The sequence below is a fragment of the Barbus barbus genome (genome assembly GCF_936440315.1).
Source record: "Barbus barbus genome assembly, chromosome: 5".
In the NCBI taxonomy this organism is placed as follows: Eukaryota; Metazoa; Chordata; class Actinopteri; order Cypriniformes; family Cyprinidae; genus Barbus; species Barbus barbus.
The window spans coordinates 20,515,176-20,540,158 of NC_136733.1; the positions used below are offsets into that span (position 1 = coordinate 20,515,176).

The 24,983-nt window shown below is 36.7% G+C and overlaps 1 protein-coding gene across 3 annotated transcripts; it reads left to right on the plus strand.

Moving 5' to 3' along the window:
* The first annotated feature begins 25 nt into the window (after positions 1-25).
* Positions 26-24,896, plus strand: skic3 (SKI3 subunit of superkiller complex). 3 transcript variants are annotated; one of them, XM_079417864.1, is made up of 41 exons: positions 26-80; positions 283-375; positions 529-682; positions 825-916; positions 3,773-3,848; positions 4,023-4,166; positions 4,298-4,396; positions 4,486-4,594; positions 5,076-5,216; positions 5,491-5,592; positions 5,714-5,838; positions 7,185-7,271; positions 7,397-7,500; positions 7,609-7,735; positions 7,844-8,023; positions 8,201-8,325; positions 9,247-9,497; positions 9,619-9,721; positions 9,860-10,042; positions 10,154-10,298; positions 10,389-10,467; positions 10,560-10,621; positions 10,705-10,761; positions 10,859-10,927; positions 11,026-11,100; positions 11,416-11,557; positions 12,041-12,134; positions 12,619-12,696; positions 12,801-12,925; positions 13,030-13,153; positions 13,252-13,476; positions 14,640-14,712; positions 14,811-14,864; positions 14,944-15,055; positions 15,649-15,777; positions 15,878-16,002; positions 19,803-19,967; positions 20,228-20,380; positions 22,242-22,372; positions 22,672-22,801; positions 24,021-24,896. In XM_079417864.1, the coding sequence occupies exons 3-41, from the start codon at positions 560-562 to the stop codon at positions 24,096-24,098; spliced, it is 4,596 nt and encodes a 1,531-aa protein (XP_079273990.1). In that variant the 5' UTR covers positions 26-80; positions 283-375; positions 529-559; the 3' UTR covers positions 24,099-24,896. The 3 variants fall into 3 exon arrangements, with proteins under 3 accessions (XP_079273990.1, XP_079273988.1, XP_079273989.1); XM_079417862.1 differs by having other exon boundaries at positions 29-80; positions 529-672; positions 24,021-24,892; XM_079417863.1 differs by having other exon boundaries at positions 37-80; positions 529-672; positions 10,566-10,621; positions 24,021-24,892.
* Positions 24,897-24,983: the final 87 nt, after the last annotated feature.

Sequence of the window (24,983 nt, forward strand, 5' to 3'; positions counted from 1 at the left end):
GTATAATGACGTCGCGTTAAGTATCACTACACGCATGCGCTTTTCGCGTCTTGCTGGATGGAAACTAACCAAGTTCGGCCGTATGTTCATTTCTTATATTAACATTATACAAATACAAAATTTGCTCTTAAAATAAGTGTTTATATGACTGTTTAGTTTAAAGAATGTCTAATGTCTAACTTAAAGACCGCAAGTAATCAGGCAACACAACATGCCTAATGCAAATATCCTTTACTGCAGCTGCTTCATTAACATCTATCTTTGTCAAATTATTTGATTAAGAAAATGTCCAGTAAAGAAGTAAAAGCTGAACTAAAAAGTGCCAGAGAAGCGATCAAAAATAAAGAGTTTAAAGAAGCTTTGAAACATTGTAAGGTAAGTGTTTACTTCCAGCTGTCAGCATACAGTACAGTACAGTCATTTCCTTGATCTCTGCAGACATATAGATAGATCGCTTCCATCTAATCTTTTCTCCTGATTGAAGTTAAACACGTCTCTCTCAAGTTAAACTATGTTTGTGCACCCCAGGCTGTTCTCAAGCTTGAGAAGAATAACTATAATGCCTGGGTGTTTATTGGAGTGGCAGCTACAGAGCTGCAGCAGCCGGATCAGGCGCAGACCGCCTACAGAAAGGCCACTGAACTGGAGCCAGAGCAACTGCTTGCATGGCAGGTCAGTCATGGTATATAAGCTATATGAATAGTCCAAATGTAGTGTTTATCTAGGGACACAGTTTGTTACCTGTTTGTTAAATTTGTCTTGATGACATTGAACACTGCTGGACTCAGCAGTAATTATTTACTACATGTGGATTTCTTTTACAGGGTTTAGCAAATCTGTACGAAAAAAGTGACCAAGCTGATTTCAAAGCTGAGCTGCCAGAGGTTTACCAGAAACTTATTACACTGTATGAAACGTAAGTAAAGTGGTCTTCTTTCCTGTTAGAATCATTTTAAAGGCGGAAAAATCAAGTTTTAAAGTAATTAATCAGTCATAATCTTTTGCCACTTTATTCACCTTTTTGCATTTTTAAAAATGTTCACATTAAATTGACCAGAATTTCTTACATTTTAGAATTTTCCCCTACCTAGACTTTTTAAATTTCACTTCGCAATAAATGAATGAAAAGTATTAAAATCAGGGACACTTTCATTATTATAGTCTTGCTTGCGTTTATGTCTCCAAAATATTTATATTTGGTTGTGAGAGAGGAACACACATTTTCCTGGGCAACAGAATAAAAGTTCAAAGCTCAGAAATGGCAATACTTTAAAGAGTTTTTTTTACATCGTAATCTGAGATTATGTCATTGCCATATTTGTTACATTGAGAATTTTAATTCATAAACAATTTGTTTCTTTATATATGTATATTCAACGTTTCAACACATACATGTTTTACCAAATAAAAAGAGCAGCACTTTTAGAGTTCATCCCACTCATTGATGTGAGCATAAGTATTGGGACAGTTGAACATAAGGCAGATATAAAAGATTAAAAGCTATTATTTAGTTGCAGATCCCTTGCACACAATCACAGCAGTGAGTCTGTGACCCATAGACATCACCAGACTCTTGGTCTCATCCTTTAAAATACTTTTCCCAGCCTTTAATGCAGCCAATTCCAATTGTTGCTTGTTTTGGGGAGTTTCTGCCTTTACTCTCCTCTCCAGCTGGTGAAATTCATGTTCAATCGGATTTAAATCTGGAGATTGATTGGGCAATCTAAGACTTTCCATTTCTTTGCCCTTATAAATTCCTTGACTGAACTGGCAGGGTGTTTTGGGTCATTGTCCTGATGCAATATGAAGCACTTTCCAATGAATCTGGTGGCATTTTCTTGAATATTGGTAGGCAAGATGGTTTTGTACCCTTCCAAATTCATTCTGCTACTGTCATCATACATTAAGTCATCATGTGTTAATGTTGAGAGGGCCTGATCCTGAGACAGCCATGCATGCCCATGCCATTACACCACCTCCACCATTGCTTTACAGATGAGGCTGTATGCTTGGGATCATTGCAGTTCCCTTTTTTTCTCCACATTTTTACATTCCCATCACTTAGATAAAGGTTCATCTTTGTCTCATCGGTCCATAAACACACTTCCAAAACTCTTCTGGCTCACCTTTGTGCTTTTTTGCAAACTTTAATCTTGCCTTTCTATTTTTGGTGCTGGTCAGAGTTTTGCATCTTGCTGAGTAGCATCTGTAATTCTGTGTCAAAGTCTCCTGAGGACAGTAGATTGTCAGCATCACCCCAGCTTTCTGGAAGTTGTTGGTGATTTTACAGACACGTCTTTTAGGATTCATTTTCACAGCTTTTATGATTTGTCTGTCATCAACTACTGTTGTTTTCTCAGCCGATCAGGTCGTTGTTGGTTGCTGGTGTCGCTGGTGGTTTCCAAACTCTGGATTTCTCCATACCCTTTGTTTTTGCTTGAGCTCTAACTGACTTCCTCTTTTCTTTTAGCATCCAAATTGCTTGCTTTTCTCTCAAAGTCAGCTCCCTCTTCTTCATCCTGGTTTGTGTTTGTCATCATCGAATGGAGGATGCAGAATACAGAAGTAATGGATATAACTGATACGACACATTCCCTGCTTTTAATATCTGAATAATTAATGCAACAGGACACAGCTGATCACTTAGAAAGACCTGTGAGGCAACTGTTCCAATACTTATGCTCACATCAGATAGAGGGATGAAACTCTAAAAGTGCTAAACTTCTTAGCTGGTAAAACATCTATGTGTTGAATCACCCAATAATAAAATATGACATTCTGTAGTTTTGACTCATATTCATCTTTTAATCATATTTGTAAATGTCTTGACTCCAACAGAGCAATTTTGCTCTTTACTGTTCCAATACTTTTGGAGGGCACTGTGTATATATATATATATACATACAGTTGGGCAAAAAAGTATTTAGTCAGCCACCAATTGTGCAAGTTCTCCCACTTAAAAAGATGAGAGAGGCCTGTAATTTTCATCATAGGTACACTTCAACTATGAGAGACAGAATGGGGGGAAAGAATCCAGGAAATCACATTGCAGGATTTTTAATGAATTAATTGGTAAATTCCTCTGTAAAATAAGTATTTGGTCACCTACAAACAAGCAAGATTTCTGGCTCTCACAGACCTGTAACTTCTTCTTTAAGAGGCTCCTCTGTCCTCCACTCGTTACCTGTATTAATGGCACCTGTTTGAACTCGTTATCAGTATAAAAGACACCTGTCCACAACCTCAAACAGTCACACTCCAAACTCCACTATGGCCAAAAAAAAAAGCTTGTTTTCCCTTCATAAAAAAACCCTTAATTTAAAAACTGCATGTGTTTACTTGTGTTATCTTTGATATTTAAATTTGTTTGATCTGAAACATTAAAGTGTGACAAACATGTAATAAAAAAAAAAATAATCAGGAAGGGGGCCAACACTTTTTCACACCACTGTGTGTGTGTGTGTGTGTATGTGTGTGTATGTAGGTGTGTATATATACGCGCACGCACACACACATATATATATTTAAAGCATGTTTCTTACTAGTTAACTTGCATTAGCAAGACCGGGGCAAAAAAGTGAAACATTTCATTGTATTATACACCATTATCACTATCACATTAGCACATCGCTCATTAAACCAAAATACACTTTAAGGCAATGATCAGATTCTTGTTTCAGAACCTGTAATAAATGTGTGAATATGAGTTCAAATGTATCGTTTTTAAAAATCAATAGAATACTATGCTTGATTTCTTTTCCTGCGCTTGCAGCTCAGACAAAGCAAAATGTTTTGAAGTGAGCAAGAAGTTGGTGGAAGTCTATCAGTCGGAGAAGAACTATTTACAGGTGAGATGTTTAAATATGATAAGGAAGGACTTGATGTTACAACTAGATTTAATATTTAAGTGGATATAACTTCACTGTCTGTTACCTACACAAAATAATCTACTCATTATTTCTAAAGTCACCACCATGCTTTATATCTGCATATGTGTGAAATGTTTGCTGCTCCACACATAGGTGGCCAGAGTGTGGAGGAGGCTAATCCAGGTGAGGGAGGCAGAGGAAGGGGTGGAGGATTTAGAGCTGCTGGAGCTGTGGAAGGAGATGACCAGACTCTTGCAGGACACTGTTGATGATCAGGACAATGAGACTCAACAACACGTCAGTCAATTTCACCAGTCTCAAATACTACTTTTTGAGAATTTCCAAGTGCTTTTTTGTACATGGACACAATTTAGTGTCACAACATACATTTGTAAAAAGCTTACAGTGTGTATCTCTTTGCTCAACAGCTGATATCAGCATTTGAAAGAGCTTTGCAATTGACGATAGATGTGCCCAGTGAAGCCCACAGGAGCCTTTCACAGGACTATATTAAATGTCTTTCCAAGGTTGGCAAGCTGTATATGCCACAGTTATTGTAATATTCAAAATAGTAATGACTAGACCAAAGCAACTGTTTCATTTATGTATTCTACAGCTTCCTCATGAGGTGGCCAAGCTAAAGGAAGTTTGTGATGCCATGCTATCCCGCTATCCGACACACTCCTACCCTCTAGAGGCCCTCAGTGAGCACTACATCAGAACAGGTAATTTTATTAAGGTCAAATGAAGTCAATGGAATAAAAAAAAAAAAAACACACAAAATTGTAAAATGCTGGATGACCAGTAGTTTTTTTTTTTAATATATATACTCCTGTTTCATTTTTTTAATCTGCGTTACTGTTCAAAAGTTTGGGGTCAGTAAGATTTTCTTTAAAGCACCAAATCAGCATATCAGAATGATTGGATCATGATCAGGAATGATTTTAAAATACATGTATTTTTCATTTATTGAAATAGAAAACAGTTGTTTTTATTTGTTATAATATTTCATAATATTATAGTTTTTACTGTATTTTTAATAAAATAAATTGTCTTTATGAGACTTATATCAGAAATATCATACTCCAAACTTTTGAATAATAATGTAAGTACAAAAATAATCCTGTTTCTGAAAACAAAACTCATGTTGAGTATTTCTAAATACAGCTCTCAGATAATTGATCTTGTCTCTGATGACCCTGGTAGGTGATTGCAGTGAGGAAGCTGTCCGCTGTTTCAACCGTCTCTCAGAACTGGATCCAAACAACTCACACACTCACTTTGGTCTTGGTATTAAAGCTTGTCAGGATAAAAAATATGAGGATGCCATCAAAAGTATTAGTCTAGGTGAGTTTATAAATACCATAGAGAATTTGTGGATGTTTAGTGACTTGCTCCAGTATGGATGGAGGTTAGCAAAGTTTTTCAAGCTTCTTGATAAGAATGTTTCAGACCAGAGGTCAAGTATATAATGCAAGAAATGCAGTGTATCAAATTAATAGAATGCATTTGTTCATGTTCAGCTATACAACATTAATTAAACTCCTAGCAGTTCATAAACTATACTGTACAATGTAAATGACAAATAATGTTTAACGCTTTTGTTGTGTTTTTCCTGCAGGATTGAAGCGTATGCGCTCCTCCATCATTGGCTGGTATAATCTTGCTCTGGCTCAACTGAAAATGCATAAATACTCTGACAGTGCCACAGCTTCCAGCCAAGGTACTGCATGATAAAAATAACTACACATCTAAAACACAGCTAACATGACATCTACTGTATCAGCTGCACTAAAAGGGTGGAAAAGGGTTGTTCTCAGAAGTATTCTGTTTTGTGTCCTCAGGGCTGAAGTCGAGTGTGGGGAACTCTGATGATTGGACTCATAAGCTGCAGAGGTTGAAACTAGAGGCTTTGGTGAGGACAGGAAGAGACCAGGATGCTGATGAAGCTCTGCAGATCCTTACACAGGTATCGTTTTAAAGACTGACACAGATCTACAGTTTAACAACTTATATGCTTAACAAGGTTGCATTTGATTAAAAAAATACAGTGAAATGGTATTATTGAGAAATATTATTAGAATGTAAAATAGCTCTTTTCTATTTTAATATTTTAATTTATTCCTGTGATGCTAAACCTGAATTTTCAGCAGACATTACTCCAGTCTTCAGTGTCTCTTCATCTCTCTAAATGATAAATCAGTTTAATATGCTGATTTGGTACTAAATAAACATTATGATTGTTGAAAACATGTTGAAAGCAGTTGTGCTGCTTAATATTTTTGTGGAAACACAAAACTATATTTTTTAAGGATTCTTTGATGAACAGGAAGTTCACAAGAGCGGCATTTACTTGAAATAGAAATCTTTTGCAAAATTGTCTGTCAATTTTGTCTGTCAAAATACTGTCACTCTGATCAATTTAATACATCCTTGCTGAATAAAAGGTTTCATTTCTTAAAGGGGTCATCGGATGCCCATTTTACACAAGTTGATATGATTCTATAGGGTCTTAATAAAAGGTCTGTAACATACTATGGTTAAAATTTCTCAATGGTAGTGTAAAAAACACCACCTTTACCCTGTCAAAATCAGCTCTGTCTTCAGCACGCTGATCTAGTCCATGTTGCTTTAAATGCTAATGAGCTCTGCTGACTCCGCCCCTCTCTTCCGTGGAGTGACGAGCAGACCATAGATATGTGTAGATTCACTATTCAACCGCTCCAGATACATTGACGCGTCGTCAGCCTTCTTGCATTCACTATAATATTCTATGAATATTCAAAGATATACAAGCGTATAACTTGCTGTTGTAGACGCACACAGTCAATGCACTCAAATATTTGCAGACCGTTCCAAAAATGGCGGATGGCTTGCATCTCGAGGCCCATAGAAACAGTCAATAATGAGGCATCTAGGTATATATATCTATGGAGTATACTAAACTTCAGCCGCGAAACTGGCTAACAAGCACATTATTAGGAAATGCGATTTGCAAAGATTCATAAAAAGTCTTATACTCACCTTTTCTGTAGATAAAGCTGGATCACGAATTATTCGGCCGAACATAGATGACAGGACAGGAATCTCAGAACAGCCTGATTTGAGAAAGGGGATTTAAAAAAAACCCACTGGGTGGATTTTATCATTATAGGATGGATGTGTACACAATTCCAACACACATTTACAGTATGTTCAAACACCTTGCAAAGTGAATTTTGCATCCGATGACCCCTTTAAAAAAGAGAAATTAATATTAATAATTGTTTGATAATCTATTTGATTTACATAATGTTCATAATGACTCCCTTTTAGATTTCAGATGCCAAAAATGACCCAGTGCTTTTAGCTTTGAAAGGAAGAGCACACTTGCAAAAAGGCCAAACTGAAGAAGCATTTCAGGTGAAACATTTTCTTTTAACAGGAAAGGAATTTAATCTTCAAATAACATGATAGATTTTAGGATATTAGATGTTTAAAAAAAGCTAAGTAGACCAGATCATGTTTAAATGAAATGATCCCTACAGGTTTCAGCTGAGCTGCTGAGCTCTCACCCAGGATCTGTGGAGGGTCTCACTCTGAAGGGGCTAGTGCATGTTGCGAAAGAACAGCACAAACAAGCTGAAGAAAGGTGTGAAACCCCTTCTAAACACACACACACACACACACATACAGTATCAAATCCAGCATAGATTTAAACGCTAAACACTGATCCTCTTGTCTTCTCTCTGTCTCACAGCTTTCTAGAGGCTTTATCTGGGTGCCCAGATAATGGGGAGTTGTTTTTCCTGCTGGGGCACCTGTTCTGGAACATGGGAGAGGAAATAAGAAGGGATCGCAGCAAAGCCCATACACATTTACTCAAGGTAAAGCCAGCAATATCAGACCTTATGCTCTTTATCCTTGCATATATGCTTCAGAGTCTTTTCTCTTGGAATATAAATAAGTAATGACTTGTTTTCTGTTATTTTAAGGCTGCTAAACTGGACCCGTATCTCGGTTCAGTGTTTCGTTTTCTGGGTCATTACTATAGAGAGGTAGTAAAAGATCAGGGCAGAGCCAGAGGCTGCTATAAGAGAGCGTTTGAGCTGGATTCCTCTGATGCGGAGGCTGGAGCGGCTACTGTGGACCTCAGCATGGAGCAGGGGGACATGGTATGTGTTAAAAAGTCTTGTAATCCAAGATGGTCCCATTGAGGGTATCCTTTGCTTAGTTTTTTCCCATTAAAATCAAACTTCAAAGTTGCAACAGGAACTTGTTGTAGATGCTGTAGAAGACAGAGTTCTTGTTAAAGGGGTTTATTGACTGTGTGATGTGTTCTCTGCTCTTAGGACTCCGCTCTGACTGTTCTACAGTCTGTAACAGAGAGAGCCACTCCTGGCTCTGCTAAATGGGCCTGGATGAGGAGAGGGCTCTACCACCTCAAGATTGGCCAGCATCAACAGGCCATTGCAGAGTAAGTGAATTGATTTCAGCTATAAAGCATAAGTGGTTATAAGATTTGTTTAAATGGGCCTGGATGTTGAGCTCAGCAGAAATTTTAAAGATCTTATTTAATGCAGCTACATTAACATTGGCAGTTATAATGATGCAAGACGTTAATAGGATTTTCTCAAATGTTATTAATAGTAGGCCTATATCATTGACTTACATTCTCAGTATTTTGTGCCATTTGGAAATAAAGGGATATTTCACCCAAAAATGTCAATTTTGTCATCATTTACTCACCCTCATGTCGTAACAAACCTGTATGAGTTTCTTTCTTATGTTGAACATAAAAGAAGATTATTTTGAAGAATGCTGGTAATCTAACAATTGATGGTTCCCATTGACTTATTTCTGTCCCTACTATGCAAGCCAATGAGGACCAACAACTGTTTGGTTCTTCAAATTTCTTCAAAATATCTTCTTTTGTGTTCAACATAAGAAAGAAACTCATACAGGTTTGGAACGATGCAAGTAAATGATGAGTAAATTATGACAAATTTCATTTTTGGGTGAACTGTTCCTTTAAGCTTTTGAATTCAACTCCTGAATTTGAATTAAGGTAGCAAATATTTGCTAAACATTTTAATACTTGTTTAATGTTTTCTTTTTTTTATTCGTTTAATTGTTTTTCATAAATTAACCTTAATTTCATAGACCTGAGTGGAAGAAGAGTTAATTTCCCAGAATCCCACAATTAATTTAGCCTTCAAGGCCCACTTTGCTGTCTCCAGAGAAGACTTCACCAAAAGTTAAATGTGGGGGTTAAAAATGTTAAGATATTAAAATGTAAAGATGTTAAGTAAATGGTTTATTTGATTTTATTTTCATATCTTAAGGACTTTGTACACCGTAATTCTGAAAGTTAGCCATGGTTCTGCTTTGGTTTTAGTCTGCAGGCGGCGTTGAGGGCTGATCCTCAGGATTGGGTGTGCTGGGAATGTTTAGGTGATGCTTACCTTAACCGCAGGAGTTTCACAGCAGCCCTGAAAGCATTCGATAAAGCACATACTCTGCAGCCCACCTCTATCTACAGCCTCTATCAGACCGCCGCCATCAAACAGATCCTCGGCCGGTTTAAAGAGGCTGCTGCAGAGTACAGGCAGATCTTAGAGCAGGAGGACTACGTGCCAGCATTGAAAGGTTTGTGTGGTTCCTGCAGTAATACTTGAATCTCTCAGGTTAATGACTATTCCATCTAGTATTCAAATTGTATTTTTTTTAATTCAAAATGTTTTATAAAGCATCTTTATTATATTCTCAGGTCTGGGTGAATGCTTGCTAGCCTTGGCTAGAAGTGCACTTGATGACTATCTTGATGGAAGAGCTGTAGATTTGATACAGAATGCCATCCATTACCTTTTCAGGTAAACATGAAGGTGCACTGGGTAAAGGGAATGTGTGTGTTTTATTTTGTGAAGTGGTGTCTGACCATGTGAGGTGAGTTGGATGGATGTCATCCAGCAGGTACTGATCAAATCTCAATCTTTGTCTCAACATTCCAGAGCTTTAAAGCAAAGGCCAGACCTGTCATGTCTGTGGAAGTTACTAGGTGATGCCTGCACCACCTCCAGAACTGTGTCCCCAAACCGAGCCAAAGTGCTGGTGCCTGGAGCTCTGTGTGGAATGGATCCACCTGATCAGGGCCATACACTGGACCAGAGACAGCTCCTCACTCTAGGAGAAAGGTAAAATAGTAGAACCATATTAAACTAAATGGTGAAAAGAAGACTGTGGACCTTTCCATTAAAAATAAGAAAAATAAAGTAATATTCAGTAACGAACCTATGTTTTACCAGGTGCTTTGGTCGTGCTTTGAAACTCATGCCTGAGGCCCCTAGTCTGTGGTGTGACCTTGGCCTGAACTACTGCCACCAATCCAGACTGCTCAGCTGCTTGTATCCTGAAGAGGATCAGCAGCCTCTGCTGGAGAAAGCCATACAGGTACATGACCTGCCCTGGAATCAGTCATTCGTAATGCTTTCATGAAGATGTGTTTTAACAGGCTGTTTTGGTTTGGCTCTGTTCTGACAGTGTGTGAAGAAGGCGATCATGCTCGACAGTGCGAATCACACATACTGGAATGCCCTCGGGGTGGTCTCCATGGCAAAGGGTAGATAAAAATATACATATGATGTGCATAATCGCATTAGTTTGGATTATATAACGGACTATTCTTGTGTTAATTCTGCTTTTATATTTTAGGAATAGAAAACTTTGCACTTGCACAACACTGCTTTATCAAATCGGTAAAAGCGGAGTCAAATGTAAGTAATGCAAGAAAAATAAACTCTTCACTTTTTAAACATTTGTTTTGATGCAACTAATGTATCTCCTGGTTATTTTTCAGAATGTGGTTGCATGGACCAACCTTGGTGCTTTGTATCTGAAGAAGCGAAATATAGAGGTAATATTATTTTTTTATATGAAGTTATTAGCTTGACTTGATATGATTTAGAGAACCACTCTGATAGTCCTTTTTCAGAATTTTTTTTTTTTTTTAGCTCTCGCATGAAGCTTTCAAGATTGCTCAGTCTCTAGAACCTCTCTATGTGAACTGCTGGATCGGACAGGTAAAATTCAGCTCAGACCAATAGTTCATATAACATCCAGTGACCTTCTTTATTCCAGTATGACACACAGTACATCTAACTTCTTTCTCATTATACAGGCCCTGATTGCAGAGTCAGTGGGAAGTTATGACACCATGGATCTTTTCAGACACACCACAGAACTGAGCACTCATGTATGTCTAATCATTTCTCAAATATACAAAGTTGTTCAAAAGTAAATAAGTTTCTTATGCGCGCACAGGCTGCATTTATTTGTTTAAAAAAACTAATATTACAGTAATTACAATGTTACTATAATATTTATTCAGTTTAAAAGAGCTGTTTTCTATTTGCATATATTTTACAATGTAATTTATTCCTGTGATGGAAAAGCTGATTTATCAGCAGCATGTACTGACCCAAACTTTTGAACAGTTGTTTAGTTGCTTTTTTAGGTTTAGATTATTTATCAATGTTCTGTTTGTAGTAACATGTTTATTTGATGTTAGACTGAGGGAGTGAAGGGTTATGCATTTTGGGTTTGCTCCACACTGCTGGACAGGAGCAACAGAGACACAGAGATCTACCTCTACAACATTGTCCAGATGAACGCCGTCTCTGCTGCCCAGGTGGCTCTGAGCAAGTACACCGGTATGAGAGCACAAACACAGCATACTGTATTAAGATATTGCAAGGATATTTATGGGTCTGTCATTTATTGTCTGATCTCAAACCAATTTTGTTTAAAAAAAAAAAAAAAAAAAAAAAAACAACAATGCAATATTGTCTCTAAACAAAGTTAAAAGAAGCTTTTCTTTGTCTCACCTACATAAAAAAGACTAATATATAATCTATATTTGTAACCATTATGAAGTATGTAAATACATTAATACATTAATATAACACTATATGCATGTTTTAAAGGCCAGGCTAAAAGGATCTTTAGCCTGAAAGTAGTTAAAAACACCTGATATATTCCTGATATATCACCAGGAATGCAGGTGGAATGGCTAGATACAATTAAAAATGTGTTTCTCCCTAAATATTAAGGAAATGATCCATGTGACAATGACAAATTATTTAAAGATGAAGTGAGGTAATGAAGCTCAGTGTTCTCTCTTTGTTTCACACCAGAGAGGATTCAGACAGACCCAGACGCCTTTATCATGCTCGGATACCTGAACACACACCTGCAGCTGAGGAAACAGGCCACTGAGGCATATCGCAGGTTTGCCACCTCTAGCTATTTATACATTTGGAAATTCTGCCCAGCCAGATGGACAGCAAGCCTACTTTACAAATTTTAAACCGGAAATTTGAAACTGGAATTAATGAAATGTAAAATTATTGATATTTTTTTTGTAATATCACATTTTGTCATATTTTTATGTTATGTTCCAGGCCCAATGGTATTATCACATTCAGCATGAATTGATGTTCATTCATTTTATGTTAATATATTTAATTATTATGTTTATATATATATATATATCTATCTATCTATATTTGCATTTTGAATGTTTAAATTTTTTTTTTTATATTTGACATAAAACTTTGTTTTTTATGATTTATAATTTAAAAAAAAAAATAGTTAATATTTATAAAAAATCTATTCAAAAATGAATGCCTAAAATTTGCTGTTGAAAGTTTCTGACACTGATCTGGACCACACTGGTATTAAATCATTCTTGGATATATTCTTTTCTCCAAAGAGCTGTCAAGTTGCTTCAGGCGTCTCCTCACACAGATAAGCTCAGCTTTGCTCTGAGGGGTTACGGACGTGCCCTCAGGTAAAACTCACTTCGCACAACTATGCTGTCAGTCATTTCATCTATAGCAATGCTATGAGATTTATCTGTGCGAAATAATGTTTTTTTTCTTATGTTGCTGTCAGTGATGATGGACAGTGGGAAGAAGCAGTGCGCATTTATTCCTCCACACCACTAGAGGAGTTGCATGATCTCATCGGGCTGGCGCTCGCATGTTTCAGAAGCGGTCGCTTACCAGAAAGCGTTCAGGGTGAGCAGTCATTGCCATTTTGTGATTGTTGACCACAATACCTTCTGAAAGTACTCAAGCTTGTGATTCTGTGTTTCTGAGAGTGTCTGTGTGCCTATTTCCAGCCTATGAGAAAGCCCTTGCAGTTGCCTCAAGCGAGAAGGAAAAGGCCTGTATACTCACTGCACTGGCCATTATACAGCACAGGCTGGGCAACATCGATCATGCCAAAACTCTTCTCTTCAAGTGGTAACATAATAACTCAATTGTCTCAGAGCAACACATTTTCTGCTTTAGCCATCAAAAGCAAAGCCTTTCTCCTCTTGTTTATGTTTGTGTGTGTGTAGCTCCATGCTGAAAGAGCCCGTCTCAGAGAGTCTGCAGTGTCTGTGTTCTCTGGGTTTGGTTCATGGGGACGTGACCCTGGCAAGTGCTACTCTTACTGAGCTGCTAAAACTGGGGGAACGAGTAGGAGGCGCTGTGGAGGAGCGCTGTCTGCTCACTTGCACCCTGCTGGCCTTGCAGGGCAACTATAGCGGAGTACACAGGGAGGCTGCTAGGGCTATACACAGGTACTTTATAATATTTAGAGATAGTGTCTCCTAACAACGTGATAAATCAACAAAGAATCTATTTTTTATGCTTCTGTGTTAACAAAATGCAACGAACAATACTATAAATTATAAAAAATCTGTGTCCAAAAATCTTTTTTATATAGTATATTAGTCTACGATATATAACATTACATGTTATATTAAGCATGATTCATATTAAGATGTCAGATATGTTCTGATTGCCTGTAATTTTGTTGCATAGCATCTTTAATCATGATTCCATCCTGAAAAATAAGGGAATAATATTATTATTTTTATATTATTAAATTAATACTTTTATACATCAAAGGACACATTAAATTGATCAAATGAACTTCCTGTTCATGAAAGAATCCTGAAAAATGTAGCACGGTTTATATAAAAAAAAAATGAAGCAGCAAAACTGTTTTCAATATTGTCAATAATAATAAATGTTTCTTGAGCGGCTAATCGGCCATATTAAAATGATTTCTGAAGGATCATGTGACACTGAAGACTGGAGTAATGAATGCTGAATATTGAGCTTTGGCATCACAGGATTAAATTACATTTTAAGTTATGTGCAAATAGAAAACAGCTATTTTAATTTGTAAAATTTCACAATATTACTGTTTTTACTGTATTCTTGACCAAATAAATGCAGCCTTAGTGAGCATAAGAGACTTATTTCAAAAACATAACAAATCTTACTGACACTAACATTTATTGTTATTATATTATTTTATTATAAAACGGCTAGTTGTTGCAGTAAAGTATGCTTCGAGCCAGACTGAGATCAAAATAGACTTTCAGTTGTTGCTGATCAGCTGAAGACCGGACACTTTACGTATTGAATATTCGTCCAGCCCCATTATGTCTTGTTGAGTAGGGAATTGAGGACTTTGATTAAATTAAATGCTCCTCTTTAATTGTCCAATAGCAAGTGACCTTTCAATGTCCTCCTTTAATCTACATCGTACAAAGGTTTGAAAACACTCAAATGCTATTAAAGGGAAATGCTGTAATCTAATTAACCTCAGGTATGAATCATTGCATTTGGAGATTAACCCAAATGTCAAATTAGGTACCTGAACACCCCAGAATTACAAGAATTCTTTTTCTTCTGCCATTTTTTTATAATGTGTTTGACATCTGCTATATAGGAACCCTGGAAATCCTTCTCTCTGGGCTCTTCTCTCCAGACTGGTCCCACAGTATTGCCCCAACAAAGCCGATGTAAGTATTCTCACATCACTTTCACACATATTTTAGGAGAAAGGAAATAGTTCACCTGTTATAAAAGTATTGACCGTAAGTGTTCTTATTTTCATCAGGGAGGTGCTGTGGCCGGCAGTGTGGCGTGTCATGCCAGCTTGACGCTTGGAAAGGTAATTTAACATTTTTGGATGAACTCTTGTGTTAAGATCTGTGTCCATTAAATTAAAGTTCAACTCTTTTCATCTGTAGAGGGCTTTGCTGTACAGTGGATTGAATCAATTGGCCTCGGGCCGGCACTCTGGTGAAGACAAAAGACGCAACGCTCTGAAAACAATCCAGAGAGCTGTGCTGCTGTGCCCAGGTAAACTGAGTTACAATCAGACACTCTGGATCAGTTCTGAAGTTAGCTGCTAAACAAGTTACGAACTCTAAGGTTCAAAAGATTCAAAAACAGACTTTCCAAGACCCATATCTCATTATTCCCTAACATAGACTAATAACAGACTAGCAGACCAAGACTAGACCCCTTGAGGCCCAGGACACTGACTAAAATCTCTTTCCAGGAAGTCAGTTCTCTTAGTATAATGACATATTGGTGACTTTAAAGTGTGGGAACCTTGAAATATACAAAGCAGAATTTATACCAAAGTTGTAATGAGCTTTGGCTTCTTGTTCAGGAAAGTTATTAATGCAGTTTTGGGCAGAACACTTTATTCTATAACCCTAAAACGATGAAAATATTCAATTTGAAACCTTGCATTAAATGTGTCAGCAGGACTATGTGCCAAGTGTAATGCAGAGAGGCCTATGTGTAAAGTTTGAGCGGAGAGAAGAGACGCTGAGACATCGATATATCAGCCAGATGAAAGATTTGTCTGCAGCCTAGGTCGGATGACAGTGATTCAGTGATGGATTGATGTGTCCTCTGTTTTTCTCTCTGTATGACAAATGCAGACGATCCAGCTGGGTGGGCGGGGCTAATGGCTGCCTGTCACACAGAGAACACTGCATGCGTACTCCAAGGCTCCACCCCTCGCAGAGAAGACCTGGAAAGGGCGCACATGACTCTGGTGTCTGAAAAAGGTCAGTGAGGCTTGAGAATGTCATGTCAGTGTATTTGTATATATTCTGATGGGAGCATGGCTCTAAAACTATGTGTGCTGTGTGTACGGTCTGTTCTCAGTGAAGGGCCTGCAGGCAGAGGACGGGCTCTTGGCTCAGGCTCTGGAGGGATGGGTGCTGCAGCAGGCTGTGACTGGACTCAAACAGAGTGGCCAATATGACCAGGCAGAGACTCTTTGCTCCCAGGTACACACACACACGCATGCTTTCTCTTTCTATCTCATGCTGTCCCCTACAGATGCGTCTCTCTTGTGTGAATCGGGCACAGGTGCAGACACAGACAGGCATACCTGTTCTTGGGTTTCAAAGCAGAACCGTGTGCTCGTTTCATGCGCTGACATGGCACCATCTGTCTAATATCCATACAGGAGTGTCCAGTCTTGCTCCTGAAGGGCTAATGTCCTGGATAGTTCAGCTCCAACATGCCCCAGAACAACTGCCTTTTCTAGTGATACTGAAGAACTTAATTAGATGGTTAAGGTGCGTTTAGTTGGGGTTGAAGCTGAACTCAAGTCTCCCAAGTCAGCTTTATTTATATAGCACATTTTTCAACCAAGTAAACCAAAGTGCATCACAATATAGATTACTATAATCATAAAAAGATAAAGGAAGGAAAGTTGCAAAACAAAACACGCGTAATTCTAACAACATTAACCACACTATTATTTCTTAGACTCGAAGGCCAATAAAAAAAAGACATGACATAAAGTACTAAAGTGAAGGAGGCTGGTGAATTTGAAGAGGAAGTTTGTTCCATAAATTTGGAAATTGTTTGAAAATTGCACCTTTAGATTTTGATCTGCCATATATACACACACAATTGCACAGATCCCCAAATCACTTGAATCCCCAAAGTAAAGATATGGTGTTAATTATATATATACTTGTTGTTAACCCAGCCAATCTAATGACAAGGAAGATCCATGAAGCTGCATTTCAAACCTAAATGAAAAATAGTATATGTAAACTATATGATTTAAACTAAATCGGCAGAGTTTTAAATGCTTGTGAGAGATAACAGTCACTTCATGCATTTCACAGCGAATGGCTGCCGCCTGCTGTTTGATGCTTGTCGTTTGCATAAATTTGAGCTTTTCCCAAAAGATAAATGCTCTTGGTTGCTCTAAACAAGTTCTTCAATTCACTGTTAATCCCACAACTCCAGTACAAAAGAGTTGAAACTCCTCCACTCACTCAGTGCCAGTGGACACATACCGCAAAACTTAACTGGTTTTATAAAACTCAATGTTATTTTATGTCAGACTGCTAGGTTTCACCAATGAAAGTATTTGTTAACAGTTAGATCTAAATGGATCTTTAAAGGGGTCATGAAATGCATCTGTTTTTTATTTTGTACTGTTCTCTGAGGTCCACTTATAATGTTTTCAAGATTTTTACATCAAAAAACATAATTTAGAAGTAATAGGCTATTTCCTGTCCTGTTTAAACTCCCCTCATCAGAACGCTCTGTTTGAATAGGTCTGGCAGATTGTAGACTCAGAAGTAAATGCCCACTGCTGTGATTGGCAAACAGTTGTGTATGTTTGACAGTCTACATCCTTCACAGATGGACGCTGCTGTTATTTAGGTTAAAACACATAAATACTCATATCAATCGATCTGTTTAACAGACAAACCAATAGTGATCACATAATAAAAACAGTATAACATTACTGTCGGATCGAATATAGTCGGCGCATCATCGTCTTTTAGTTTCTTTCATAAAATCCTGCGTCAAATTGCACTTTGTTTGTAAACGAATCTGAGGTAAAATTAAGTGAACAAAGGACCGAGTTCTTACTGATGCAGTTTGGAACTTAAAGTGCCCCTGTTATGCCTTTTCGAATATTACCTTTCATGCAGTGTCATGTAGCAGTATGTGAACAAAGTTGTGAAGCCGAAAGTCCACGATTTACAGGCACATCTAACAAAAATTATAATATCATGAAAAAGGTCAATATTTTTTGTCACTCATTTCAGAAAGTGAAAGCCATATATAGATTCATTACACACAGAGTGAAATTTCTTGATATTTTGATGATTATGGCTTACAGATAACGAAAACCCAAAATTCAGTGTCTCAGAAAATCTGAATATTATATAAGATCAATAAAAAAAGGATGTTTTAAACAGAAATGTCAGGCTTCTAAAAAGTATGTTCATTTCTATGCACTCAATACTTGGTTGGGCCTCCTTTTGCTTTAATTACTGCATCAATGCGGCATTCATTGATGCACTGACTCCAGCTTCAGTCCACTCCTTGTGAAGCTCTCACAAGTGTTTGAATCAGCTTTGCTTGACAGTATTCTCAAGCTTGCGGTCATCCCTGTTGCTTGTGCACCTTTTCCTACCCAAATTCTTCCTTCCAGTCAACTTTGCATTTAATATGCTTTGATACAGCACTCTGTTAACAGCCACACCTTTCAGTATTGACCTTCTGTGACTTACCCTCTTTGTGGAGGGCGTCAATGATTGTCTTCTGGATTATTGTATTTTATTGTATTTAAGTCAGCAGTCTTCCCCATTGTTGTGGTTTCAAAGAACAAGAGATACCTGGAATTTATACTGTAGTGATGGAATTGAAATTCACATGTAAATATTCTATTATTTTGAAATACTGATTCTTGATTTTCATGAGCTGTAAGCTCTAATCATCAAAATTAAAACTTTTGAAATGTTTTACTTTACATGTAATGAATCTAAAATATATTAAAGTTTCACTTTTTGAAATAAGTTACAAGAAAAAATTAACTTTTTCATGATATTCAAATTTTTTTTTTAGATGTACCTATATAAAGTTATTGTCTATCAAAAAAAAAAAAAAGAAAAGAGTCTGCTCGCAATTGCCTAAACGAGTTGTTAGGAATTCGAATCTTATTCTGTTACGGCTGTACGTCACGAAGTAACACATTTGCATAATGCCCATGGGCTGTCATTCGCGCTGTACGCGGTAGACCAATCACAAAGGACTGCGCCATCTGACGCTATCAAAGACAATGATTTATATTTAATAAATGCATTAACAAATTTAGTTGATAAATGCAAATAAATTCTGTTAATTAAACTTTATATTTATCAAAAAATCCTGAAAAATAAAAGTTTATCACCATTTCCACACAAAAATATGAAGCAGAAAAATAGTTTTCAACATTGATAATAATCAGAAGTATTTCTTGAGAGTCAAATAAATAGTAATGATTTCTAAAAGTGACGTGACTTTTAGAAAATTCTGCTTTGCATCACAGGAATAACATTACATTTTATAATATAGTAAAATTGTAATAATATTTTACAATATTGCTGTTTTTTTTTTACTTTTTGATCATATAAATTCAGCCTTGTTGAGCAGAAGATATTTATTTCAAAATAATTAATAATTATAATGTTTCCAAACTTTTGGCAGGTACTTTAATAATAATAACAATTCTATATACTTGACTATAATATATTATAGTACTTTATTATATATTATATTGTTATGATTATTAAATGCTGCTTTTTATTTTTACAGGACAACAGTATGTATTATTATAATATGAGATATATCAATTTATTTGTGCTAAAATGTATTTTTTTTAATAATAAGTGTTGGGGTGTGGCTTGTGGACGTGAATTGGGGCATGGTCAGATTTTCCTTCTTTTTTGTCTCTAGCTGATCACATGCCTGAGTTTTGATTTCTGAAACTTACCAAATGTTTTTATCGTACAGTGACCTCTTGTATCTCAAAAGATCAAGGGAATTTTGGTCGCCAAGTTCATGTTTTGCGAGTTTAATAAAACATATCAGACAAGCTTACCTCAAATTCTGACATTTTCCTTGGAACATCAACATATGTTGCACACCAGTCAGCCTGTGGTAATAAGACATTAAAGCTGGTTAGGAGCAGAGAAGCTAATGTTTAAGTTTAACTTCCTAGCCAGTATGACAACATGTAATTACTTTATGCCCATTTAACTGTTTGTATACTTTCCTCTTCCTCTCTCAGGTTTTGAGCGTATCTCCAGAGCACCCTGTTGTGTTCCTGATGTTAAGGCAGGTTCAGTGTGAGCGCCTCCTGTTGTCTGGCGCCGGTAACTGTGTTCCTCCTGCTGTGCTGGATCAGCTCAGCGCTGCTGTCATGGCCAACCACACATCTGTGTCTGCCTGGCATGTAAGTACATTCAGCATCTCACTGAGGAGAGCTTGGTGTCAGATTCATTTCATAGTAAAAGTCAATGTGAATGTGCATCTTGCTATGTTATATGTATTTAATTTTAAATGTTGTCTTTTTGGTTTCCTCTGAATGTGTTTCACACACTTTATAATCACACAGGAGATTTTTAATGAAACCAACAAATTTTTTTATACTCTATATAGGAAGGAGGTTTAACAAGGTTTACTCATTCTTAATTTGATCTTGCTGTCTCTCAGTGGTTGGCAGAAGTGTACCGTTCTCAGGGTCTGCTGGCTCAGGCCTCTGTGGCATATAGACAGAGTCTTCAGCTGGCCTCTCAGCTCGGTGACCACATGGGAAAGATGAGCAGCCTGCTCCGACTAGCCCTGTTGGCGCTCATGCCGTGTTTGGTGAGTACCAGATTCATCTTGTACAGGGAATTTGGGAGAAATGGTCACAGTTTTCTCAGACACTTTTTATAATATACAGTGTGGCCTAAATGACTAAATCCATTTTTTGTATTTAACAGAAATGAACAGACAGAATTTGAAAAATATAAATATATAAAAAAATCGAATATAAATTGTCGATATGTCTGTGTATTTGACATTTAAACTTAATATATACATATACACAAAGTCTACAAATGGTCTCAGACTTCAGATTCAGCTGCTTCCATTTTGTCACCTTCAAGCAGTAACTAATTTACCTGAATATTAATGATTGAAGAACAATGCAGAATAGTTAAAGTAACACTACTTTCTTTGTGAAAATAGATTTCCTTTTGTTTGCTTTGCTTTCTTCTAATGGTTCTTCTTGTAGATGGAGTATCTCTAGACAGCTGTCAAACCTTGCAAATCCCAAGTCTTTACGTTAGCTCAGAGGATGTGCAGTGGGATTTCAAACACAAATATATGGCAGCCGCAGTCTGAATCCTGTCCTAACTGTCTGTTAGATCGAGAGGAACGGTTTACTCAGGGTAGATTCAGCTCATAATAACTCACGAGATCACTGTGTGATAATCCTGCAGTCTTCATAAAACACTGACTGGATGGATGAACAGCTATGAAAAGATGTTCAAACAAGCATGCACTGTAATATGGCAGACAATCATGCGGCAAAGCTGTTGGAAAAAAAGTCCTATTGTAGTGCTGTTGACAGTCTAATAGTGGAAAGCCAAACACAAGGTTATCAGACCACTCTGTTCTCATACCAGTGTGTTTGCTTTTAATTATAGTTCCATAAAATACCATTTAAAAGTTTGGGGACAGTAAGATGATGTTTTGAAAGAAATTAATAGTTTTATTTAGCAAGGATGCATTAAATTGATCAAAAGTGACAGTAAAGACATTGTTTAGGCATGTTATAAAAGATTTCTAGTTCAAATAAATGCTGTTATTTTGAACTTTCTATTTATCAAAGAACTCTGAAAAAAATAAACTTCTCAATTTTCCACAAAACTATATAGCAGCACAACAGTTTTCAACATAAATAGTAAAAAGAAATTGGAGTAATGGCTGCTGAAAAGGCCATCAAAGAATTGATTGATTTATTTTAGTGCTGTTAAACGATTAATTGCTATGAATCGCATCCAAAATAAAAGTTTTTGTTTACATAATATATGTTTGTGTACTGTGTATAATTATAATGTTGTATATAATATAAATATATACATGTAAATATTTTCAAAATATATACTGTATTAGTGTGTATTTATATATACATAAATATACACAGTAAAAACACATATATTATGTAAACAACTTTTATTTTGGATGCGATTTATCGCGATTAATTAGATTATAACATTTGTAATACATTTGGATACATATTTTCCTTGTCACATTTTAAAGTAGTTTGTCTGTGTGACCGCTAATAAAAATGAACATTATTATTTTGGACTAAGCCTCTTACAGCATCTTTCTTGCACATTTGCCCCTTTTTCTCTGCTTTCTCATCCTCCCTCCCTTTTCTTTTTGTCTATCCCCTTCCCCTCCATCCACTGTCAGCGTATTGCCTTCATTTTAGCTGACCGCAGCTTTGCCTGTTAAATTGAATTAGACACTTTGTGGCTAGCCTTTCATTACTTTTAATTAAAGCGTGTCAGCCTTCAGCATATCCAGACTCTGGTCATATATTAGTCTGAACTTTGCCAGCTAAAATACATCTAAAATCTTTTTAATTACTCATTCCATTGCACAAAGTTTACAGACCATTCTACAATGCAAGTAAACACTGTGTAAAGATGTCTAATTGTACTTCTGACATCAGGCTGGTGTCTGTGTCTCTGAGTGGAAGGATCTGGTGTTGGAGGCCAGCACTGAAGTCTTAAAGATGGACAGCTCACCAGTAGCTCTGCTCTTCCAAGCCTTACTGCAGTTCTCTATAAAGATGGGTGCCAGGTAGGGCGATTTCACAAAGCACAAGATACTTTTGTGCCATTCGCTTGCTGCATATGAGAGGATTTTTGCATATAGCTTTAGTAATGTTTTGTTCCCTTTTATTGTCACCCTGATATTCAGTCAACATGTCAGATCAGTCCGACCTGTTCTATGCCACATGTTTGTATTTCATTGTTTGCCTCTTCTTGGCATTGCATTTATATTTAGTCTATTTAAATATGAAATATATCACCTTTATTCCTGATATCAGAGGTTAAACTGGGTCAGGATCAGATTGATAATGGTTTGTTCTTCTACAGGGAAACCCGTCGACTTTTGGAGAAAATTGTTTATGCTTCAGCCTCAGGCGGCTCTGAAACAATAGCGTCAGTGGCACGCTGGTACCTCCTGCGCCACCTGCACGCCAAAGATGACCTGGAGCTGATAGATGTGAGCAATTGCATTCACTCGCTCTACTTGAAAACAAATGAGTTACTCAGGCTTGTTGCCCTTATCAGACTTGATTCCAATGTAATAAAGCGTACTGAAAGTTCAGCTTCAGCTACCTACTATTTTAAGATTAATACCTATCAGTATAGGTAGGTAGTGTTTCATTATCCATTTATTATTTTTAGTGCTGTGTGAAATGATTAATCGCACTTAATCGCATCCAAAATAAGTTTTTGTGTACATAATGTTTACTGTGTATATTTTTGTAAATATAAATACACACACATATAATTTGTTATATATAAATATATTTAATATATAAACAACATATTTTTCTTAAATATTGTGTATACTTGCATGTGTGTATATTTATATATACATAATATAAATATACATCGTACACACATTATGTAAATAAAAACTATTATTTTGGATGTTAATTGTGATTGACAGCACTAATTATTTTATAAATGTACTTTTTTCAAATTGCTTCAAATGTTATTATAATTGTCTGAAAGGTAACTATTGGCCATCTAATACAACTAATGAGATGAATGAGCTCAAGCTTTGTATTTAAAAGGGTCATGACATGATAAATACATTTTTCCAGAGTTTTTTTTTATATATAAGAAGTATTTGTACCATTAAAACATCCTGCATATGTCATAGCTTACAACATATTACCAAGGATCTAACCAAGTTCCAAAACCATCTCGTTTGGATATTGTGGGATTTATGACTTCACACAGGCAAATAAATTTTCATATAACTACCTCTAGAGCACTGGTGAAACATTTTACGTCATCGCACTATACGCCCCACCCACTGGCATTCAGTCTGATGCCTGGCTGACACGAGCATTGCATTAAAAGCAAATATAGCCCATTATAATCACTGACGCTGTATACACTGGATGCAGTCTACATATGCTTGTTCGCTTTCTAACGTAGTCCATGCGCTTGAGCTACTCCAGACAACAGGACAAATGGAAGAGTCAAGGAATGCTTACTTTGATGCATTTGGTTTAAACAAACATATTTGCGTCTGTAGACCCTTCAGAAGGTCCCCAGCATAATTTTATACAGAGGGTCAGAGTGAGGTTTCAAAATTATGACTGTTGAAGTGAATATGAAGTGAACCTGCAGTTAAACATTAAAATAATGCTAAAAAATCCATGTCATGACCCCTTTAAGAATGGCATTGTGTTTTGGGCTTATAGACTCTGTTGGTGAAGGCTACAGCAGAAGGAGACAGCAGACTGGTGGATTTCCACAGACGCCTTTACCCATCCAGCTGAGACCATCCACCATCCTCGCATCCCTCAGGAGACCTGCATTTCTAACCATCAAGCAGCTCCAGTTGTTCTGCTTCATCTCTTGCACATTGAGCAGTTTACTCACTGATCAATGCGTTTACAAATCTGAAAGTCTTTACATGACCAAGTACATTTCATTATGTATGATATATCTGCTAAGCTAATTTAAAGACACCTGATCTATATGAATGGCTCTTTTAATAGCAGTTTATGGTATAACTGAATCAGCCTACGCTCACTATTGCAGTCACATGAGCATTGGTGCATGAAAAATTACATTTAATGATTCATGATTATTTTTATGTGCCTTCCCCAAAGCGACTGTTTTTCGCCATAATTAAATTAGTATTGCCACAAGGGTCAACTGACTATAATAAACTAAATCTACTGCTATTGCAATTATGTAACTCAAAAGAGTCATTGCTTCAGATCCAAAATCATTATTGGGCACATTTGAAAGTGCAGCAGTGGGATATCTGCTCTTCAGATTGTCTGTTTATGGTCCGAGAAACCAAGAATTCAAATGAATTGCTTTTTATCTGACGCATGATTATCTTTGCCCTACAGAAGCACTGGCAGAACTAATGAGCCTCTGTTTTTCCTCACTGTCATTTCCAAATAACTGACTTTACGCATCTCTAATGAGTCCCTGAAATATTAAAGCACATATCAAAAACAGAACAAAAGTGGGAAATAACAATAATTGTTTCATGTTGGGTGTATTTATGCTTTGCAAGTATGCATTGGTGGCTTGGAAAATTAAATGAAAACAAAGCAATCTTGTTTGTTTATTCTAGCATTCATTACAATCAATACTGGCCTGGGGACGTGTGGACAAACACAGAACAATTCATCTTCCTAATCGTT

What these genes read in the sequence shown, in the direction of transcription:
- skic3 (XM_079417862.1), top strand. Translation starts at nt 286, where the DNA reads ATGTCCAGTAAAGAAGTAAAAGCTGAACTAAAAAGTGCCAGAGAAGCG. An exon ending in AAGCTTTGAAACATTGTAAG is followed by an intron (nt 376 to 528) that starts GTAAGTGTTTAC and finishes TGTGCACCCCAG; the next exon opens with GCTGTTCTCAAGCTTGAGAA. An exon ending in CGGTAAAAGCGGAGTCAAAT is followed by an intron (nt 10,622 to 10,704) that starts GTAAGTAATGCA and finishes GTTATTTTTCAG; the next exon opens with AATGTGGTTGCATGGACCAA.